Genomic DNA, 15660 nt, shown 5'->3' on the forward strand with positions numbered 1-15660 from the left:
ATTAAAACATTTTGTGAAATGTATAAGATTTCATAATTTAAGGTATGATTTCATTTTCAGCTTATTAATATTAAATTACTGTATAATTAAAGTATCTGCTTTGTATGTAATTTGAGTGAAGCTTAATTTGAAAACTAAAGCAACTTCAGTGTCTCTCTAAAAGGAACTTTGCCTCTTGTGAGATGCACAACATTATTCACTTTAATGTGTATATAATCTGTTGTTTATCTTAATCCCTAAAAACAGATCATTAGTTTTTAGTTTAAGGTTTGAATCCTGGCTTGGCCGCTCGCTAGTGTGACTCTGTGCCTGTTGCTTCACGTCTCTGAGTTTCAGTTTACCCATATGTAAAATAATGATACTAATAACCTCATAGGATTTTGTGAGGGTGAAACAATTTAATATATGTAAAAGCATTTAGAACAATGCCTGGCATATAGTAAGCATTGTTTAAGTGCAAGTTGCTATTATTATTATTTAAGATTTTCATATGATAATTCAGACCTATGGCAGTGTATAGTATGTGTGAAGTCAATTTAATTAAATGAAACAAAGTCATCATGACTTATTTTCCTTCTGCAGGGTTTCTGAATGTAACAATGGCTCCTGATTCCTCTCAAGGTCCCATTGTGGTAAATCAAGACCCTGTCACCCAGGCCATCCTTAGTGAATCTGTTATTGAGCCTCAGGTAATGTGCTTTGCTCACAGCCATAATGCTCATGCTGAAATTCAGTTTAAGTTGATGTAGATAGGCATAGTGGTAAACATTTCAAAAGCTTTATACTATCTAAATACCAAGTTGTGGTTGCTAGAATTGTTCTTACTCAAGCATAGTGCACTTTCTGTGAGTAATGCTTGTACTAAACAAGATAGGACTAGATAATAATAGCTAACATTTATTGAGTGCTTACCTAGGAGGTAGTTACTATTATCCCCATTTAGCAGATGGAAAAACTGAGGCTCAGAAAAATTAAGTAAGTTGTCCAAGATCACATAGCTAGTTAGCATGAGAGATGGCATTCAAATCTAGGCTGTCTGGCTCCATAAGACTGTGTCACCCAGAGATGTAGAGAACAAACGTATGGACACCAAGTGGGGAAGTTGGGGGGGGTGGTGGTGGTGGTATGAATTGGGAGATTGGGATTGACATGTATAGTATACACTAATATGTATAAAATAGATAACTAATAAGAACCTGCTATGTAAAAAATAAGTAAATAAAATTAAATAAAAAAAAAAAAGACTGTGCACCATCTACAAATATGGAAACAGCAAGAGAGTCTTTCCACATCCCACTTTGGAGTCAGGTGAATCTATGTTCATATTCTGTTACTTAGTAGTTGTTCGATGTTGAGTTGATTTCTCAAGGTATCTGAGTTGGCTCAGAGAGTTTTTTGTTAAATGGGAATAGAATATACCTGCTATGGTTGTTGTGAGGATCAGCTCAGATAGGTTATGTAAAGTGTTGAGCATAATACCAGATATTAGTTCTTCATTAAATCTTTGTCCCTTCTTTTTTTAAAAATAAATTTATTTATATTATTTATTTATTTTTGACTGCTTTGGGTCTTCGTTGCTGCACGTGGGCTTTCTCTAGTTGCAGTGAGTGGGGGCTACTCTTTGTTGGGAGCTTCTCATTGCAGTGGCTTCTCTTGTTGCGGAGCATGGGCCCTAGAGCACGCGGGCTTCAGTAGTTGTGGCACTGGTGCTCTAGAACACAGGCTCAGTAGGTGTGGCTCACGGGCTTAGTTGCTCTGCGGCATGTGGGATCTTCCTGGACCAGGGATCGAACCCCTGTCCCCTGCATTGGCAGGTGGATTCTTAACCAGTGCGCCACCAGGGAAGCCTCAAAAGAATATTTTAGATATCTGAAAGTCAGTGAATTAGTTCTAATGTATTAGTATGTTTAAAAAGCAGCTACCCAAGAAACTTTGAATTTATTGACTAGTTACATGGGAAAAGTATAATAGTAAAACATTCATTAGCTGTGTCTTAATCTAATTGGAACTCTTAATTAATCAAAATGTTTAGAATTTTGAGATAGGAAACATTTTTTAAAAGCCCATGAAGAATTGAATACTAAAATAAGTCAACTTTTTAAGAATGACTAGGTCTCAGTACCTGTTTAATGCAATTTCCTAAGTTACTTGTATCTTTTATGAAAAAAAGGAGAATCATCAATTAGATGGATGATCCTAGGGAATTACAAGGTCCAGAATCATATAAATATACCGTTTTCTACTTATAAAGGCAATTAAGTAGAATGTTACACATATTTTTAATAGCCAAAGTCCATTAGCCATATCCCTAGCCAAAAGCCATGTATGTTTTGGCACTTATTAAAAAGTTAGCTTTCTGGGCTTCCCTGGTGGCGCAGTGGTTGAGAGTCCGCCTGCCGATGCAGGGGACATGGGTTCGTGCCCCGGTCCGGTAAGATCCCACATGCCGTGGAGTGGCTAGGCCCGTGAGCCATGGCCGTTGAGCCTGCGCGTCCGGAGCCTGTGCTCTGCAACGGGAGAGGCCACAACAGTGAGAAGCCCAAGTACCGCAAAGGAAAAAAAAAAAAGTTAGCTTTCAAATGATCATGGTCTCTATGATGAAGGTTGGGAAGTGGCAAGAGGCAAGGTAAGAGAGACAAGAAGGAGCTGGGTTATGAAGGGCTAAGGAACCAGAAAGCAAGAGTAGAGCCACTAAAGGATTTTAAGAAGAGCACAGTCATGGCAAAATTGACAGTAACGTGGAAGATGGATTGGGGAGGGAGGGACAAGACTGGTGAGAGGATCTGGTTAGAAGACTCACATTGGAATCTTAGTGAGAAGTGGTGAGGACTGACCCAAAGCAGTGGCAGTAGGGAAGAAGGTAGTGGGGAAGAGGGATAGATTTGAGAGATGAAGAAGGGATAGAATTGACAGGATTGGGTGATTGATTGGATGTGATGGATGAGGAAGAAGGATAATTTCCAGTTTGCTGGCTTGAGAACCTGAGTAGATAGTGATGCTGTTTATGGTCTTGGTAACATGACAGGAACAAGGTTTCTGGAAGAATGATAGTAGAGGCTTAGGAAAATGATGAATTTTAGACATGTTGAGTATATGTGTGTAGGATGTTCTCCTAGGGGTATCTTTTAGGCAGTTGGATATAAATGTTGAGGGCTCAAGAGAGATCTGAGTGAAGCTAGAAATTTGGAAATTAACAGCATTTGGCTCGTAATTGCACCTTGGAATTAGATATAATCATACAGAAAATGAGTCAGATGAGAGGAGAAAAGGTCCAAAGGGAGAACCTTGAGTGACATCAGAAAAAGGGAAGGGTAGGAAAAGAACCAATAAAGGAGATTGGGAAGGAATGGCCAAAAGAAGAAAAACCAAGAAAATCTGGTATCATGGAAGTGGAAAAGAAAAGTTTATCTTCCTCAAAAGAAGATTTTGAGGGAAAGAAATGAGTGGTCATTGATGTCTAATGAGTCAGAAGTAAGGGAAGGCAAAGACAGAAATATCCATTTGATTTGGGAACAGGTGTGTTGATGTTGACCATGTAGAGAACAGCTTAAATGGGGTGGCAGGGCAGAAGCAAAGTTGCAGGGCATAAATGGTGAATGAGAAGTGGCGGGCAGCTTTTTCAAGAAGTTTGTTGCACAGAAAGAGTAGATGGTAGCTCGAGGTGAGTATAGGGTACGGATAAGATGGCAAAGACTTAGATTTAAATGTGGATGAGCTGAAGCCAGTAAGGAGAAGTTGAAGATGCAGGAGAGAGAAGCGACAATTGATGGACTAGAAAGAGGTAAGAGGGTTTGGGTTCTAGACCACATGTGGAGGGATTAGCCTTAGAAGGAGGAATCTCTCTTCTGTTATGACAAAAAGAAAGGATGAGTGTGTATATAACCAACCTGTGTTATTATTTTATTGTTGTGTTGATAAAGGCTCTTAATGAAGTAGATGATGACCAACGAGAAGGAACTGTTAACAGCCAGTCAGAAGAAAGTGAGAATGAGTTGGGTAACTCTCTAAGCTCTCAGTCAAACACAAATGCGGACACGTAAGTATAGATGGCATAAGTATCTAAGATGCTTCCTTTTTTTCCAAGGCCATTTCTTCCCCCACCCCTACTTTATTGAGATATAATTGACATATAATGTTGTATAAGTTTATAAGGCATACAACATGTTGATTTGATATACTTATATACTGCAAAATGGTTACCATCATAGCATTAAGTGATGGATGGTTAATACCTCTGTCACATCATATAATTACCATTTCTTTTTTGTGGTGAAAACATTTAAGATCTTCTCACTTAGCAACTTGCAAGTATAAAATAAAATATTATTAGCTATAATCACAAGAAGCTGTTCATCTTATAACTGGAAATTTGTACCCTTTTACCATCTTCCCATTTGCTCCACCTCCCAGCCCCTGGTAACCACCACTCTGTTTCTATGAGTTTAGCTTTTTTATTATATATTTTTTAGTTTTTAGTTTTTTGAAAATTGTTTTATTTATTTATTTATTTAGGCTGCATTGGGTCTTCGTTGCTGCATGGGCTTTTTCTAGTTGCAGTGAGGGGGGGGCTGCTGTTTGTTGTGGTGCACAGGCTTCTCATTGTGGTGGCTTCTCGTTGCAGAGCACGGGCTCTAGGCTTGTGGGCTTCAGTAGTTGCAGCACGCAGCCTCAGTAGTTGCGGCACATGGGCTCAGTAGTTGTGGCTCACAGGCTCTAGAGTGCAGGCTCAGTAGTTGTGGCGCATGGGCTTAGTTGCTCTGCGGCGTGTGGGATCTTTCTGGACCAGGGGTCAAACCCGTGTCCCCCTGCATTGGCAGGCGGATTCTTAACCACTGCGCCACCAGGGAAGTCCCCTCAGCTTTTTTAGATTCCACGTATAAGTGATATCATACAGTATTTGTCTTTCTTTGTCTCACTTGTATTTCTCAATGTAATGTCTTCCAGGTTCATCCATGTTGTCACAAATGGCATGATTTCCTTCTTTCTCATGGCTAAATAATATCTCACTGTATATGTATACAGTGGAATATGATACATATCTATGTATCTCAATCACATCTTCTTCACCCATTCATATGTTGACATATACTTAGGTTGTTTCCATATCTTGGTTATTGTGAATAGTGCTGCAGTTAACATGGGAGTGCAGATATCTCTCTGAGATCCTGTTTTCATTTCCTTTTGATATATACCCTGAAGTGGAAATCCTGGATCATATGGTAGTTATATTTTTAATTTTTTGAGGAACTTCCACACTGTTTTCCATAATGGCTGTACCAATTAACAATGCCACCAACAGTGCACAAGGGTTCCCTTTTCTCCACATTCTCATTAACACTTGTTATCTCTTGACTTTTTGATGATAGCCATTCTTATTATAGATGTGAAGAGATACCTTATTGTGGGTTTGTTTATTTAATCATTTTTATGTGTTTGTTTTATGTTTGCTTTTTTTAGTTTGCTTTCTGTTTTTGTTTTGTTTTTATTGTTTGTTTTTTTGGGTTCTTTTGTTTGGTTCTCTTGTTTTTTGTTTTCTTTGTTTTTTTACTTTTGTTTTATTTTTTGTTTGGTTTTGCTTTTATTGTGGCTTTGATTTTCATTTCCCTTATGATTAGTGATGTCAGGCACCTTTTCGTGTGTGTACTTGTTGGCTATTTGTACGTCATCTTTGGAAAAATGTCTGTTCAGTTCCTCTGCCCATTTTTTTTATTGGATTGTTTGGGTTTTTTGCTATTAAGTTGTATGAGTTCTTTATGTATTTTGGATATTAACCCCTAATTAAATATATGATTTGCAAATATTTTCTCCCATTCCATAGATTGCCTCTTCATTCTGTTGATTGTTTCTTTTGCTGTGCAGAAGCTTTTTGGTTTCATGTAGTTCTAGTTATTTTTTTTTGCTTGTGCTTTTGGTGTCAGATCCAAAAAACTGTTGCCAAGATCAATGTCAATGAGCTTCCCCTATGTTTTCTTCTAGGATTTTTACCATTTCAGGTCTAATGTTTAAGTCTTTAATCCATTTTGAGTTAATTTTTGTGAGTGGTGTAAGGTAGGGGTCCAATTTCATTCTTTTGCACATCTTTATCCAGTTTTTGCAATGCTATATGTGTGTGTATATATATACACACACACACACACAAGTATTTAAGTTGTTTCCAATATTTTTCAATTAAAAAATGCTGCAGTGAATAACTTATGCATATGTATTTTTGTATGGTTGAAGGTGTGTATTTAGAGTAAATTACTAGAAGTGGGATTTTGGGATTAAAAGGTAAATGCTATGTAATTTTGTTCTAAAATTACTGAATTCTGCTTTATGAGGGTTGTAGTATTTTGCACTCCTACTGGCAACTTACAAGAGTGTCTGCACCAGAGTGTGTTGTCAGACTTCTCTGCTGATTTCATAGGTGAGAAATGTTATCTCAGCGTAGTTTTACTTTGCCTTTCTAAGTGAAATTGATAATTTTGTCATATATTTAAGGGACATTACAGTGAATTGTCTATTCATGTCTTTTGCCCATTTTGCTTTTAGGTTTTTGATCCTTTTTTTATTAATTTGTAAGCATTCTTTACATATTAAGGATATTAGTCTTTTACCTGTGTAATATGTTATATTTTCTCCCAATTCGTTGTCTTTTGAATTTCTTTAACAAGTAAAAGAGTTAAGAATATATATATAGTGCTCGCTTTGGCAGCACATATGCTAAAATTGGAACAATACAGAGAAAATAAGCATGGCCCCTTTGCAAGGGTGACACACAAATTTGTGATGCATTCCATGTTTAAAAAAAAAGAATATAGGGCTTCTCTGGTGGTGCAGTGGTTGAGAGTCCGCCTGCTGATGCAGGGGACACAGGTTCGTGCCCCGGTCCAGGCAGATCCCACATGCCGTGGAGCAGCTGGGCCCGTGAGCCATGGCCGCTGAGCCTGCGCTTCCAGAGCCTGTGCTCCTCAACGGGAGAGGCCACAACAGTGAGAGGCCCGCGTACCGCAAAAAAAAACAAAAACAAAACAACAACAACAACAAAAAAGAATATATATATAGTTTGAATTTATCATTCATTGCTTTTACATGTGGATCTTGAATCATACTCTGAAATTCTTTCCTAAAACTGATTTTAGAGGAATTCACTCATGTTTCTTCTGATACTTCTGTGGTTTTATTTTTTATTTAGTTCTCTGATCCATTGGAAGTTTATTTTGGTATGTGGTATGAGGTATGGCTCTGCTTCTTATCTTTTCCTAAATTGGTAACCAATTGCCCCAGCACCATTTATTACTGCCCCACTGATCTGAGATTCTGCCTGCATACATTAATTACCGTGTGTACCTGGATCTACTTCTGAATTTTCTAGTCCACTGGCCTTGTTTCTGTAGTCATGCTCCAACACCACACTGTTTGTTTTTTTGGTTTTTTTTGCGGTACACAGGCCTCTTACTGTCGTGGCCTCTCCCGTTGCGGAGCACAGGCTCCAGACACGCAGGCTCAGCGGCCATGGCTCATGGACCCAGCTGCTCCGCGGCATGTGGGATCTTCCTGTACCGGGGCACGAACCCGTGTCCCCTGCATCGGCAGGCGGACTCTCAACCACTGCACCACCAGGGAAGCCCACCACACTGTTTTAATTAGAGTTTATATTGTTTTAGTAGACTTCCCTCCTAGCCTTTTCCAGTTCAGAGTTTTCATAATGATGGTTACATGTTTATTCTTCTGTATGAATTTAGTGTCAACTTATTTGGCATCATAAAAAAGTTTATTGATATTTTTGTTATACTAATAAATTAACTAGAGAGACCTGACATCTTTATTATGCTGGGTTTTACTATCCAAGAACAAAGGATGTTTTTCAATTTGTTAATGTCTACCTTTTTGTTTTTGAGGAGTATTTTAATGTTTTTTTTATATAGGTTTCCTCATTTCTTGTTAAAATTATTCCTGAGTATTTTTGTTGTTGGTTACTATTTTATTTTATTATTTATTAATTTATTTTTTGAGAGAAGGAAGGATTTATTATTACTTGCAGCAAGTAAGATGAACTCAGGGGATATTTCCCAAAGCAGTGTCTCCCCAAACAGTAAAATTGGGGAAGTTTTAAGCTAAGAGTACATGCATATTCATGAAGAGGCTTGAGCAGAGGAGAATTCAGCATAGAATTGGGACAAACGTTGGCAGAGTCCAAGCTTTAGTTGATTGAAGTCAGGAGGGTCAACATCATCATTCCATCTTCCACCTAGGTGGGGGCCTTAGTTCCTGCAGAGCTCAAAAACTGTATCAGATTGTTATGTATATCCCTTGAGGAGCAATTAGCACTCATTTTATTGCTGAACTTTTGTTTCTTGACTGTGTTTTCTTTGTTACTGAATTCCCTTACTTCCCTTAAGATCATTAACTACCGAGACTGGTTCAAGGGCAAGAATTGTGGTCGGGCTTAGATCACAAAATGGCTTAGGCCAAAAGTGGCTTCTCTCTCTCTCTCTCTCTTTTTTTTTTTTTTGCGCGGTACACGGGCCTCTCACTGTTGTGGCCTCTCCTGTTGCGGAGCACAGGCTCTGGACGTGCAGGCTCAGTGGCCATGGCTCACGGGCATAGCCGCTCCGCGGCATGTGGGATCTTCCTGGACCGGGGCACAAACCCGTGTCCCCTGCATCAGCAGGCAGACTCTCAACCACTGCACCACCAGGGAAGCCCACTTCTCTCTTTTTTAAAAATTTATTTATTTTATTGAAGTATAGTTGATTTACAGTGTTGTGTTAGTTTCTGCTGTACAGCAAAGTGATTCAGTTATACACATATGTGTTCTTTTTCACATTCTTTTCCATTATGGTTTATTACAGGATATTTTTTATATATATATATATATATAAAATACAGTGGGACCTTGTTGTTTATCCATTCTGTATATAATAGTTTGCATCTGCTAATCCCAAACTCCCAGTCCATCGTTCCCTTCCCTTCCCTCCTGTTTGGCAACTATGAGTCTGTTTCTGTTTCATGAAAGTTCATTTATGTCATATTTTAGATTCCACATATCATATGATATTTGTCTTTTTCAGTTTGACTTGTTTTACTTAGCATGATAATATCTAGGTCCATCCATGTTGCTCCAAATGGCATTATTTCATTCTTTTCTATGGCTGAGTAGTATTCTTATGTGTGTGTGTGTGTGTGTGTGTGTATGTGTCATGCCCCATCTTCTTTATCCATTCATCTGTCGATGGACATTTAGGTTGCTTCCATATCTTGGCTATTGTAAATAGTGCTGCTGTGAACATAGAGGTGCATGTATCTCTTCAAATTATAGTTTTGTCCAGATATTTGCCCAAGAGTGGGATTGCTGGATCATATGGTAATTCTATTTTTAGTTTTTTAAGGAATCTCCACACTGTTTTCCATAGTGGCTGCACCAATCTCCATTCCTACCAAAAATGTAAGAGGGTCCCTTTTATCCACACCCTTTCCAGCATATATTATTTGTGTAATTTTGACGATGGCTATTCTGACTGGTGTGAGGTGGTACCTCGTTGTAGTTTTGATTTGCATTTCTCTAATAATTAACGATGATGAGCTTCTTCTCATGTGCCTATTGGCCATCTATATGTCTTTTTTTTTTTTTTTTTTTTTTGCGGTACGTGGGCCTCTCACTGTTGTGGCCTCTCCCGTTGAGGAGCACAGACTCCGGATGCGCAGGCTCAGCGGCCATGGCTCACGGGCCCAGCCGCTGCACGGCATGTGGGATCTTCCCGGACCGGGGCACGAACCCGTGTCCCCTGCATCGGCAGGCGGACTCTCAACCACTGCGCCACCAGGGAAGCCCAGTTTTCTTCTTTTTTTTGCATGTTGGGGGCAGGAATTTTAATTAGCTGAAATATTTCAATTTCAGTTTTCTGTTTTGATATACTGCCTTTGTTATACTGTACATTTTGTGGAGAGGTTTGGGAGTTTTAGGTGATTCTTCTGTCAATTATGGTGAAGCACAGCTTATTTAGAGCCTTTTTTAAAAAAAAAAAAAAGCATTGGTGGGTTAAAGTTGGCTTGTTCTCCAATATCATGGTTCTCTTTTGTCTTGAAGGACTTTTGCATCTTTTCTCCTTTAGCACTCAGCCTCCAAAGGGTACCACTCCCTTCATGTTCACTCTCTTCTCCTTAAGAAGTGATGCCTTCCCAAGACTACCACCTTGGGTTCTACAAACTTCTTGGTGGCGTTATGATTGCCCAGGTTTTTTTTTTGTTTTTTTTTTTTTAAGTATTTACATACTTAGAGTGGACTTTTTCTTTCTAGAGGTGATTTTTGTCACCATTAGGCTCTCAGCTTTCCTTTTCTCTGTGCAGTTATTTTGAACTGCCCCCATTCTTTGCAAAGGCTTCTTACAGGAGCTCAAGAAATATCTTTGCTGGAATTTGACGCTTATTTTTCTACCTACAGGTAGTTTGAAGTTAGTAGTATTCTCTGTCTTCCAATAATATAGAAGGTATGGGTTATATGCTGTTTTATTTGCTTTTCTTGTTTCACTGTATAGTTTTTTGTAGGATGTGTAGAGTAATTCAAATTTAGCTGGTCACCATTTGTTAGGAATACCTGGAAATATGTATCGTCTTTTAAGTACTTTTTCTTTCAGAACCTAAATATAACTAACCTTGTACAGAATTACGTTTATTATTCAAGCAACAGAAATTTATTCTCTCACAGTTCTAGAGGCCAGAAATCCTTAATCAGTTTCACTAGACTGAAATGAAGGTGTTGGTATTGCCACATTCCCTCTGGATACTCTAAGTTATAATCCACGCCTTGCCTTTTCCAGCTTCTGCTGGTTGGTGGTGTGTTTTTGGCTTGTGTCCACATCACTCCAGCCTCTGCCTTCACCTCCACATCACCTTCTCCACTTGTGTGTGTCAAAACCTCCCTCTGCTTCTCTCTTAAGGATGCATATTATTGCATTCAGGGCCCACTTGGGTAGTCCAGGATCATCTTCCTATTTCAAGACCCTTAACTTAATCCATCTGCAAAGTCCCTTTTTAGTCAGATAAGGTAACATTCACAAGTTCCAGGGATTAGGTTATGAGTATCTTTTGGAGGGCCATTCTTAAGCCTACCATAGATAGTATTGTCTTATTTTGTTGTTGTTATTTGATATAACCTAATTCTTAAAAGTATAAACATTAGAGGTGGTAATAGGAGTTCAAACTGGTTTGGATTTTCCCAACTTGTACAGAAATCTCATTATGACACTTTTCTTAGGACTTATCCTGAAGGTTGGACTTAGTCCTAACTAACACTGTCTTACAGAGGAGTCTTTCTGATGCTTTGATAACTAGCCATAATGTGAATGGACCACATTACAGCCTTTTGTTAACTAAACTTAATAGCAACTAGTGTTCAATGTGCTGTCCACAGGTTGCTTTAAAGCAACTCCTCTAGGTTGAGGTTTATAGAGCCACTAAATAAGATTTCCCCTTTCCTCTCTCATTGTTGTTGTTGTTTTCCCATAACAGTTTTATTGATTTATAGTTCACATACCATACACTCTACCCATTTAAAGCATAATATTCAAAGATCTTCAGATTTTTAGTATATTCATTGAATTGTTCAACCTACAGTCAATTTCAGAACATTTTCGTTACCCTCAAAGAAGCCCTATACTCTTAAATAGTCAGACCCTATTTTCTCCCAAACCTTTCAGTCCAATCTAATTTGCTAGATGAATCTGGGTTTTTTTGTTTTTGTCTTAAATCTCTGTGGATTTGCCTGTTTGGACATTTCCTCTGTATAGAATCATGCAGTATGTGATATTTTGTGTCTGGGGTCTGTCACATGTTTTCAAGATTTATCCATATTGTAACATGTTAGCACTTCATTCTTTTTATGGCTGAATAATATTCTTTTGTGTGGATAGAGCACATTTTACTTATCCATTCATCAGCTGGTGGACATTTGGGTTGTTTCCACTTTTAGACCCTCTACCTCTTTTAAATATTAGTCTAGTTGGGGAATAGACAAAGAAATCAGACAACTGAAGATTGAAAAATCAGCTTCATCAGTGATAAAGCTGATTACAGCAAAAGGCTTATCTCTCTCACCCCCTACACTGTAGCTCTTCTTCTCATTCCCTCTCCCCGCCTCCCTGAAACACAGGGGCAGAGTCTGCTCCAGTCACTTTACTTCAGTGATGAGCAGAGACTGTGCTCTGAGGACAAGCTCCTTCATAGAAACCATGTACTTTCTCTAGAGAAAGAGAGAGGAGGACATAACCTATAGCACAAAACTTCAGAAAGGGCAAATCGCTCCTGGTTCAGGAGCCAGCATAGCTAGGAAACTGGGAGGGAGATGGAATGATTCCTTCTAACACCGAGAAGACTGGCATTTTAGATTTTTATCTTATAACTTAAAGCAAAACATATTTCTCTTTGATTATGAATTATTAAAAGTTTCTTCAAATCAAACATGTAAACAGTTGAACAAGTTAAATGATAGTACTTATTAATTCTAATATAGCTTGTTGTCCCATAATTTATAGGTTTCTCCACAAAATAACGGAAGATAATTCCGAGTTAATTAATAAACTATGGACTGATATTCAGCAGAAAGCAGCAACACAAACACAAATAACAACCTCTTCAGGAACTCCATCATCTGCTTCTCCATCAGGAGAACAAAAAGGTTTGGTTCCTGACTGTATTAGTTCTCCCAGAGTAGTAGCTTACTTTATTATGTTCTTTCTTAAGCACAGTAATTTTTTAAAGGAACATTACTTGAGTTTTGACTGTCTTAGCCTGGTTGAGTAAATACTCATTGACCTGTCGATTGACATGCTTAAAGTTTTTTTGTTGTTGTTCACTTGAGATACTTTTGGAAAAATTCTCCCTTTTAGCTGCTCTGAATGCTACCAATGCTGTTAAGAGAATCCATACGAGGCGTCAACTGGAAGAATCTACTGAGACTCTAGACTCAAGCTATGTAGTGAGACAAGTGCTGAACTCAAGGAAGCAAAAACAGCTGCTAAATAAAGGTTCAGTCTCTTAATTGACAAAGTGGGTTATTAAACATGTAACTTGACACAGCTATCTTAGTTTATTAGTGCATGTCTTTTCCCTTAAACTCATCCAGTTGGATCCTACTAAGTAAGAGTTTGTTGAATGGTAGCCAGGCAATGCCTCCTTTTATTCCATGTAACTCTAGAAGGATGGTTCTCATCCATTCATTATAGATAGTGTAAATCTGGTTCAAACAGTATAGATTCTTTATGAGAAAATGATGATAACTTCGATAAAAAACCTTTTATAAATTGTGAACAACAGTCAAACGTTTTTCTACTGTAGTTTTTCCCAGTCTTAACATAGAATGACTTCTGTCATTATCAGTGAAAAGAAAACCAGATTTGCGTGCTCCTTCAAAACAGAAGAATAGCGTGTTATCAGCCAGCACAGCCTCCACAGACTTACCGAATAGCAGTAACCCCAGCCTAGATGTCCTCAAACACATGATACATGAAGTGGAACATGAAATGGAAGAATATGAGCGGTGGACAGGACGCGAGGTCCGGGGGCTCCAGAACAGTCAGGGTCTCACCGGCTTCACCCTGTCGCTCGTGAGCTCCCTCTGTCGCCTGGTTCGGTACCTTAAAGAGGTGAGGTTATTAGAGTCTTCTCTTCTGCCAGACTAATGGCAGAAATGAGTAGGTTTTTCCCCTCTACACTTGAATTATTGCAATCTCCAAATAAAGTATAGTCAAATTTGAATAGCTTTGTTTAAAATACCTCAGCTTTAGATGATCTGTAGTAAAGGTTTATCCTCTTAATTTTCCTCTACATCCTTATACAGATAACATCAGATAAGTGATGTTGATTTTAATATGAGCTTTAGTAAAATATAATTAGTTAGGTAAATCTGCTATAAATAAAATTATATCTTGTGCTAATACTTCATATTACTGTTTGGCAGTTACAGGTTAATGAGAACTACTAAACATGTCCTCATTCTACTGCTTTTCTCTGCTTGCTATTCCCACTTCAGTTCAGTTTGGAGAGTGGTATGCCTGTAATCTGTAGACACAGATTAGGAAAATTCTTCATATTATTTGTATCACTGGTAACTTGGGCTTTGCTTCAGTGTTTGAAATGGGAGACATTTTATTGTTGTAAAAGTAATTTATAAGACAAGCAAGAATTGTATCTTTTATTTATTTTTTTTTACATCTTTAAAGAATTGTATCTTTAATTCATTTGTGAATAATAATCAGTCCTCAGAATGCTGTGGGATTAGAAGGTATTTAGAAGGTATTAGAAGGTATTTATAAAGGTATTATACCTTTTTAAAAAACCTATTTAAACTGTTATTTATTTTTTATATATTTAAATTTGTTAAGCAAATATGACCAAAAACTGTTTAAGGAAATTTTATCATTTAAAAAAAGTTGATTCACCAACCTAATTTACATGTATCAATTTCTCTGGAGATGTCTTCCTAAATTTTCTTTTTAAAAAATTAATTAATTAAAATGTTTACTTCTGTTTTATATTTTTAAATTTAATTTTAGTTTTATGTTTTATATAGGAGTATATTTGATTTACAATGTTATGTTAGTTTCAGGTGTACAGAAAAGTGATTTAGTTATACATGTACATATGTCTATTCTTTTTCAGTCTTTTCCCATATAGTTTATTACAGAGTGTTGAGTAGAGTTCCCTGTGCTATACAGTAGGTCCTTGTTGATTATCTATTTTATATATAGTAGTGGGTATATGTTAATCCCAACCTCCTAATTTATCCCTAGCCCCTGCTGCCAACCTTTCCCCTTTGGTAACCATAGTTTGTTTTCTAAGTCTGCTAGTCTGTTTCTGTTTTATAAATAAGTTCATGTGCTATACAGTAGGTCTTGTTGGTTATCTATTTTATATATAGTAGTGTGTATATGTTAACCCCAACCTCCTAATTTATCCCCAGCCCCCTCACCCGCCTCCACCAACCTTTTCCCTTTGGTAACCATAGTTTGTTTTCTAAGTCTGCTAGTCTGTTTCTGTTTTGTAAATAAGTTCATTTGTATCATTTTTTTTAGATTCCACTATAAGTGCTCTCATATGATATTTGTCTTTGTCTGACTTACTTCACTTAGTATGATAATCTCTAGGTCCATCCATGTTGCTGCAAATGACATTATTTCATTCTTTTTTTATGGATGAGTAATAATCCATTGTATATATATACCACATCTTCTTTATCCATTCATCTGTTGATGAACATTTAGGTTGCTTCCATGTCCTGCCTATTGTAAATAGTGCTACAGTGAACATTGGGTTGCATGTTTCTTATCGAAGTATGGTTTTCTCCAGATATATGCCCAGGAATGGGCTTGCTGGATCATCTGGTGGCTCTATTTTTAGTTTTTTAAAGAACCTCCATACTGTTCTCTGTAGTGGCCATACCAATTTACATTCCCACCAACAGTGTGGGAGGGTTCATTTTTCTCCACACCCTTTACAGTATTTATTGGTTGTAGACTTTTTGATGATGGCCGTTCTGATAAGTGTGAGGCGATACCTCATTATAGTTTTGATTTACATTTCTCTAATAATTAGCGATGTTGAGCATCTTGTGCTTTTTGGCCATCTGTATGTCTTCTTTGGAGAAATGTCTATTTAGGTCTTCTGCCCATTTTCTGATTGGGT

At 37.7% G+C, this 15660-nt stretch overlaps 1 protein-coding gene across 2 annotated transcripts in view; it reads left to right on the forward strand.

Moving 5' to 3' along the window:
- SPICE1 (spindle and centriole associated protein 1) overlaps nt 1-15660 on the forward strand; it is a 63153-nt gene that overhangs the window by 18780 nt on the left and 28713 nt on the right. For both annotated transcript variants that reach the window (XM_082655215.1, XM_082655216.1), the window contains exons 6-10: nt 583-689; nt 3921-4036; nt 12513-12655; nt 12867-13004; nt 13357-13622. In XM_082655215.1, the coding sequence (XP_082511341.1) occupies nt 583-689; nt 3921-4036; nt 12513-12655; nt 12867-13004; nt 13357-13622 (770 nt within the window). The remainder of the gene's footprint in view (nt 1-582; nt 690-3920; nt 4037-12512; nt 12656-12866; nt 13005-13356; nt 13623-15660) is intronic.

The sequence above is a fragment of the Grampus griseus genome, assembly GCF_964374135.1.
Source record: "Grampus griseus genome assembly, chromosome: 5".
Taxonomy (NCBI): domain Eukaryota; kingdom Metazoa; phylum Chordata; class Mammalia; order Artiodactyla; family Delphinidae; genus Grampus; species Grampus griseus.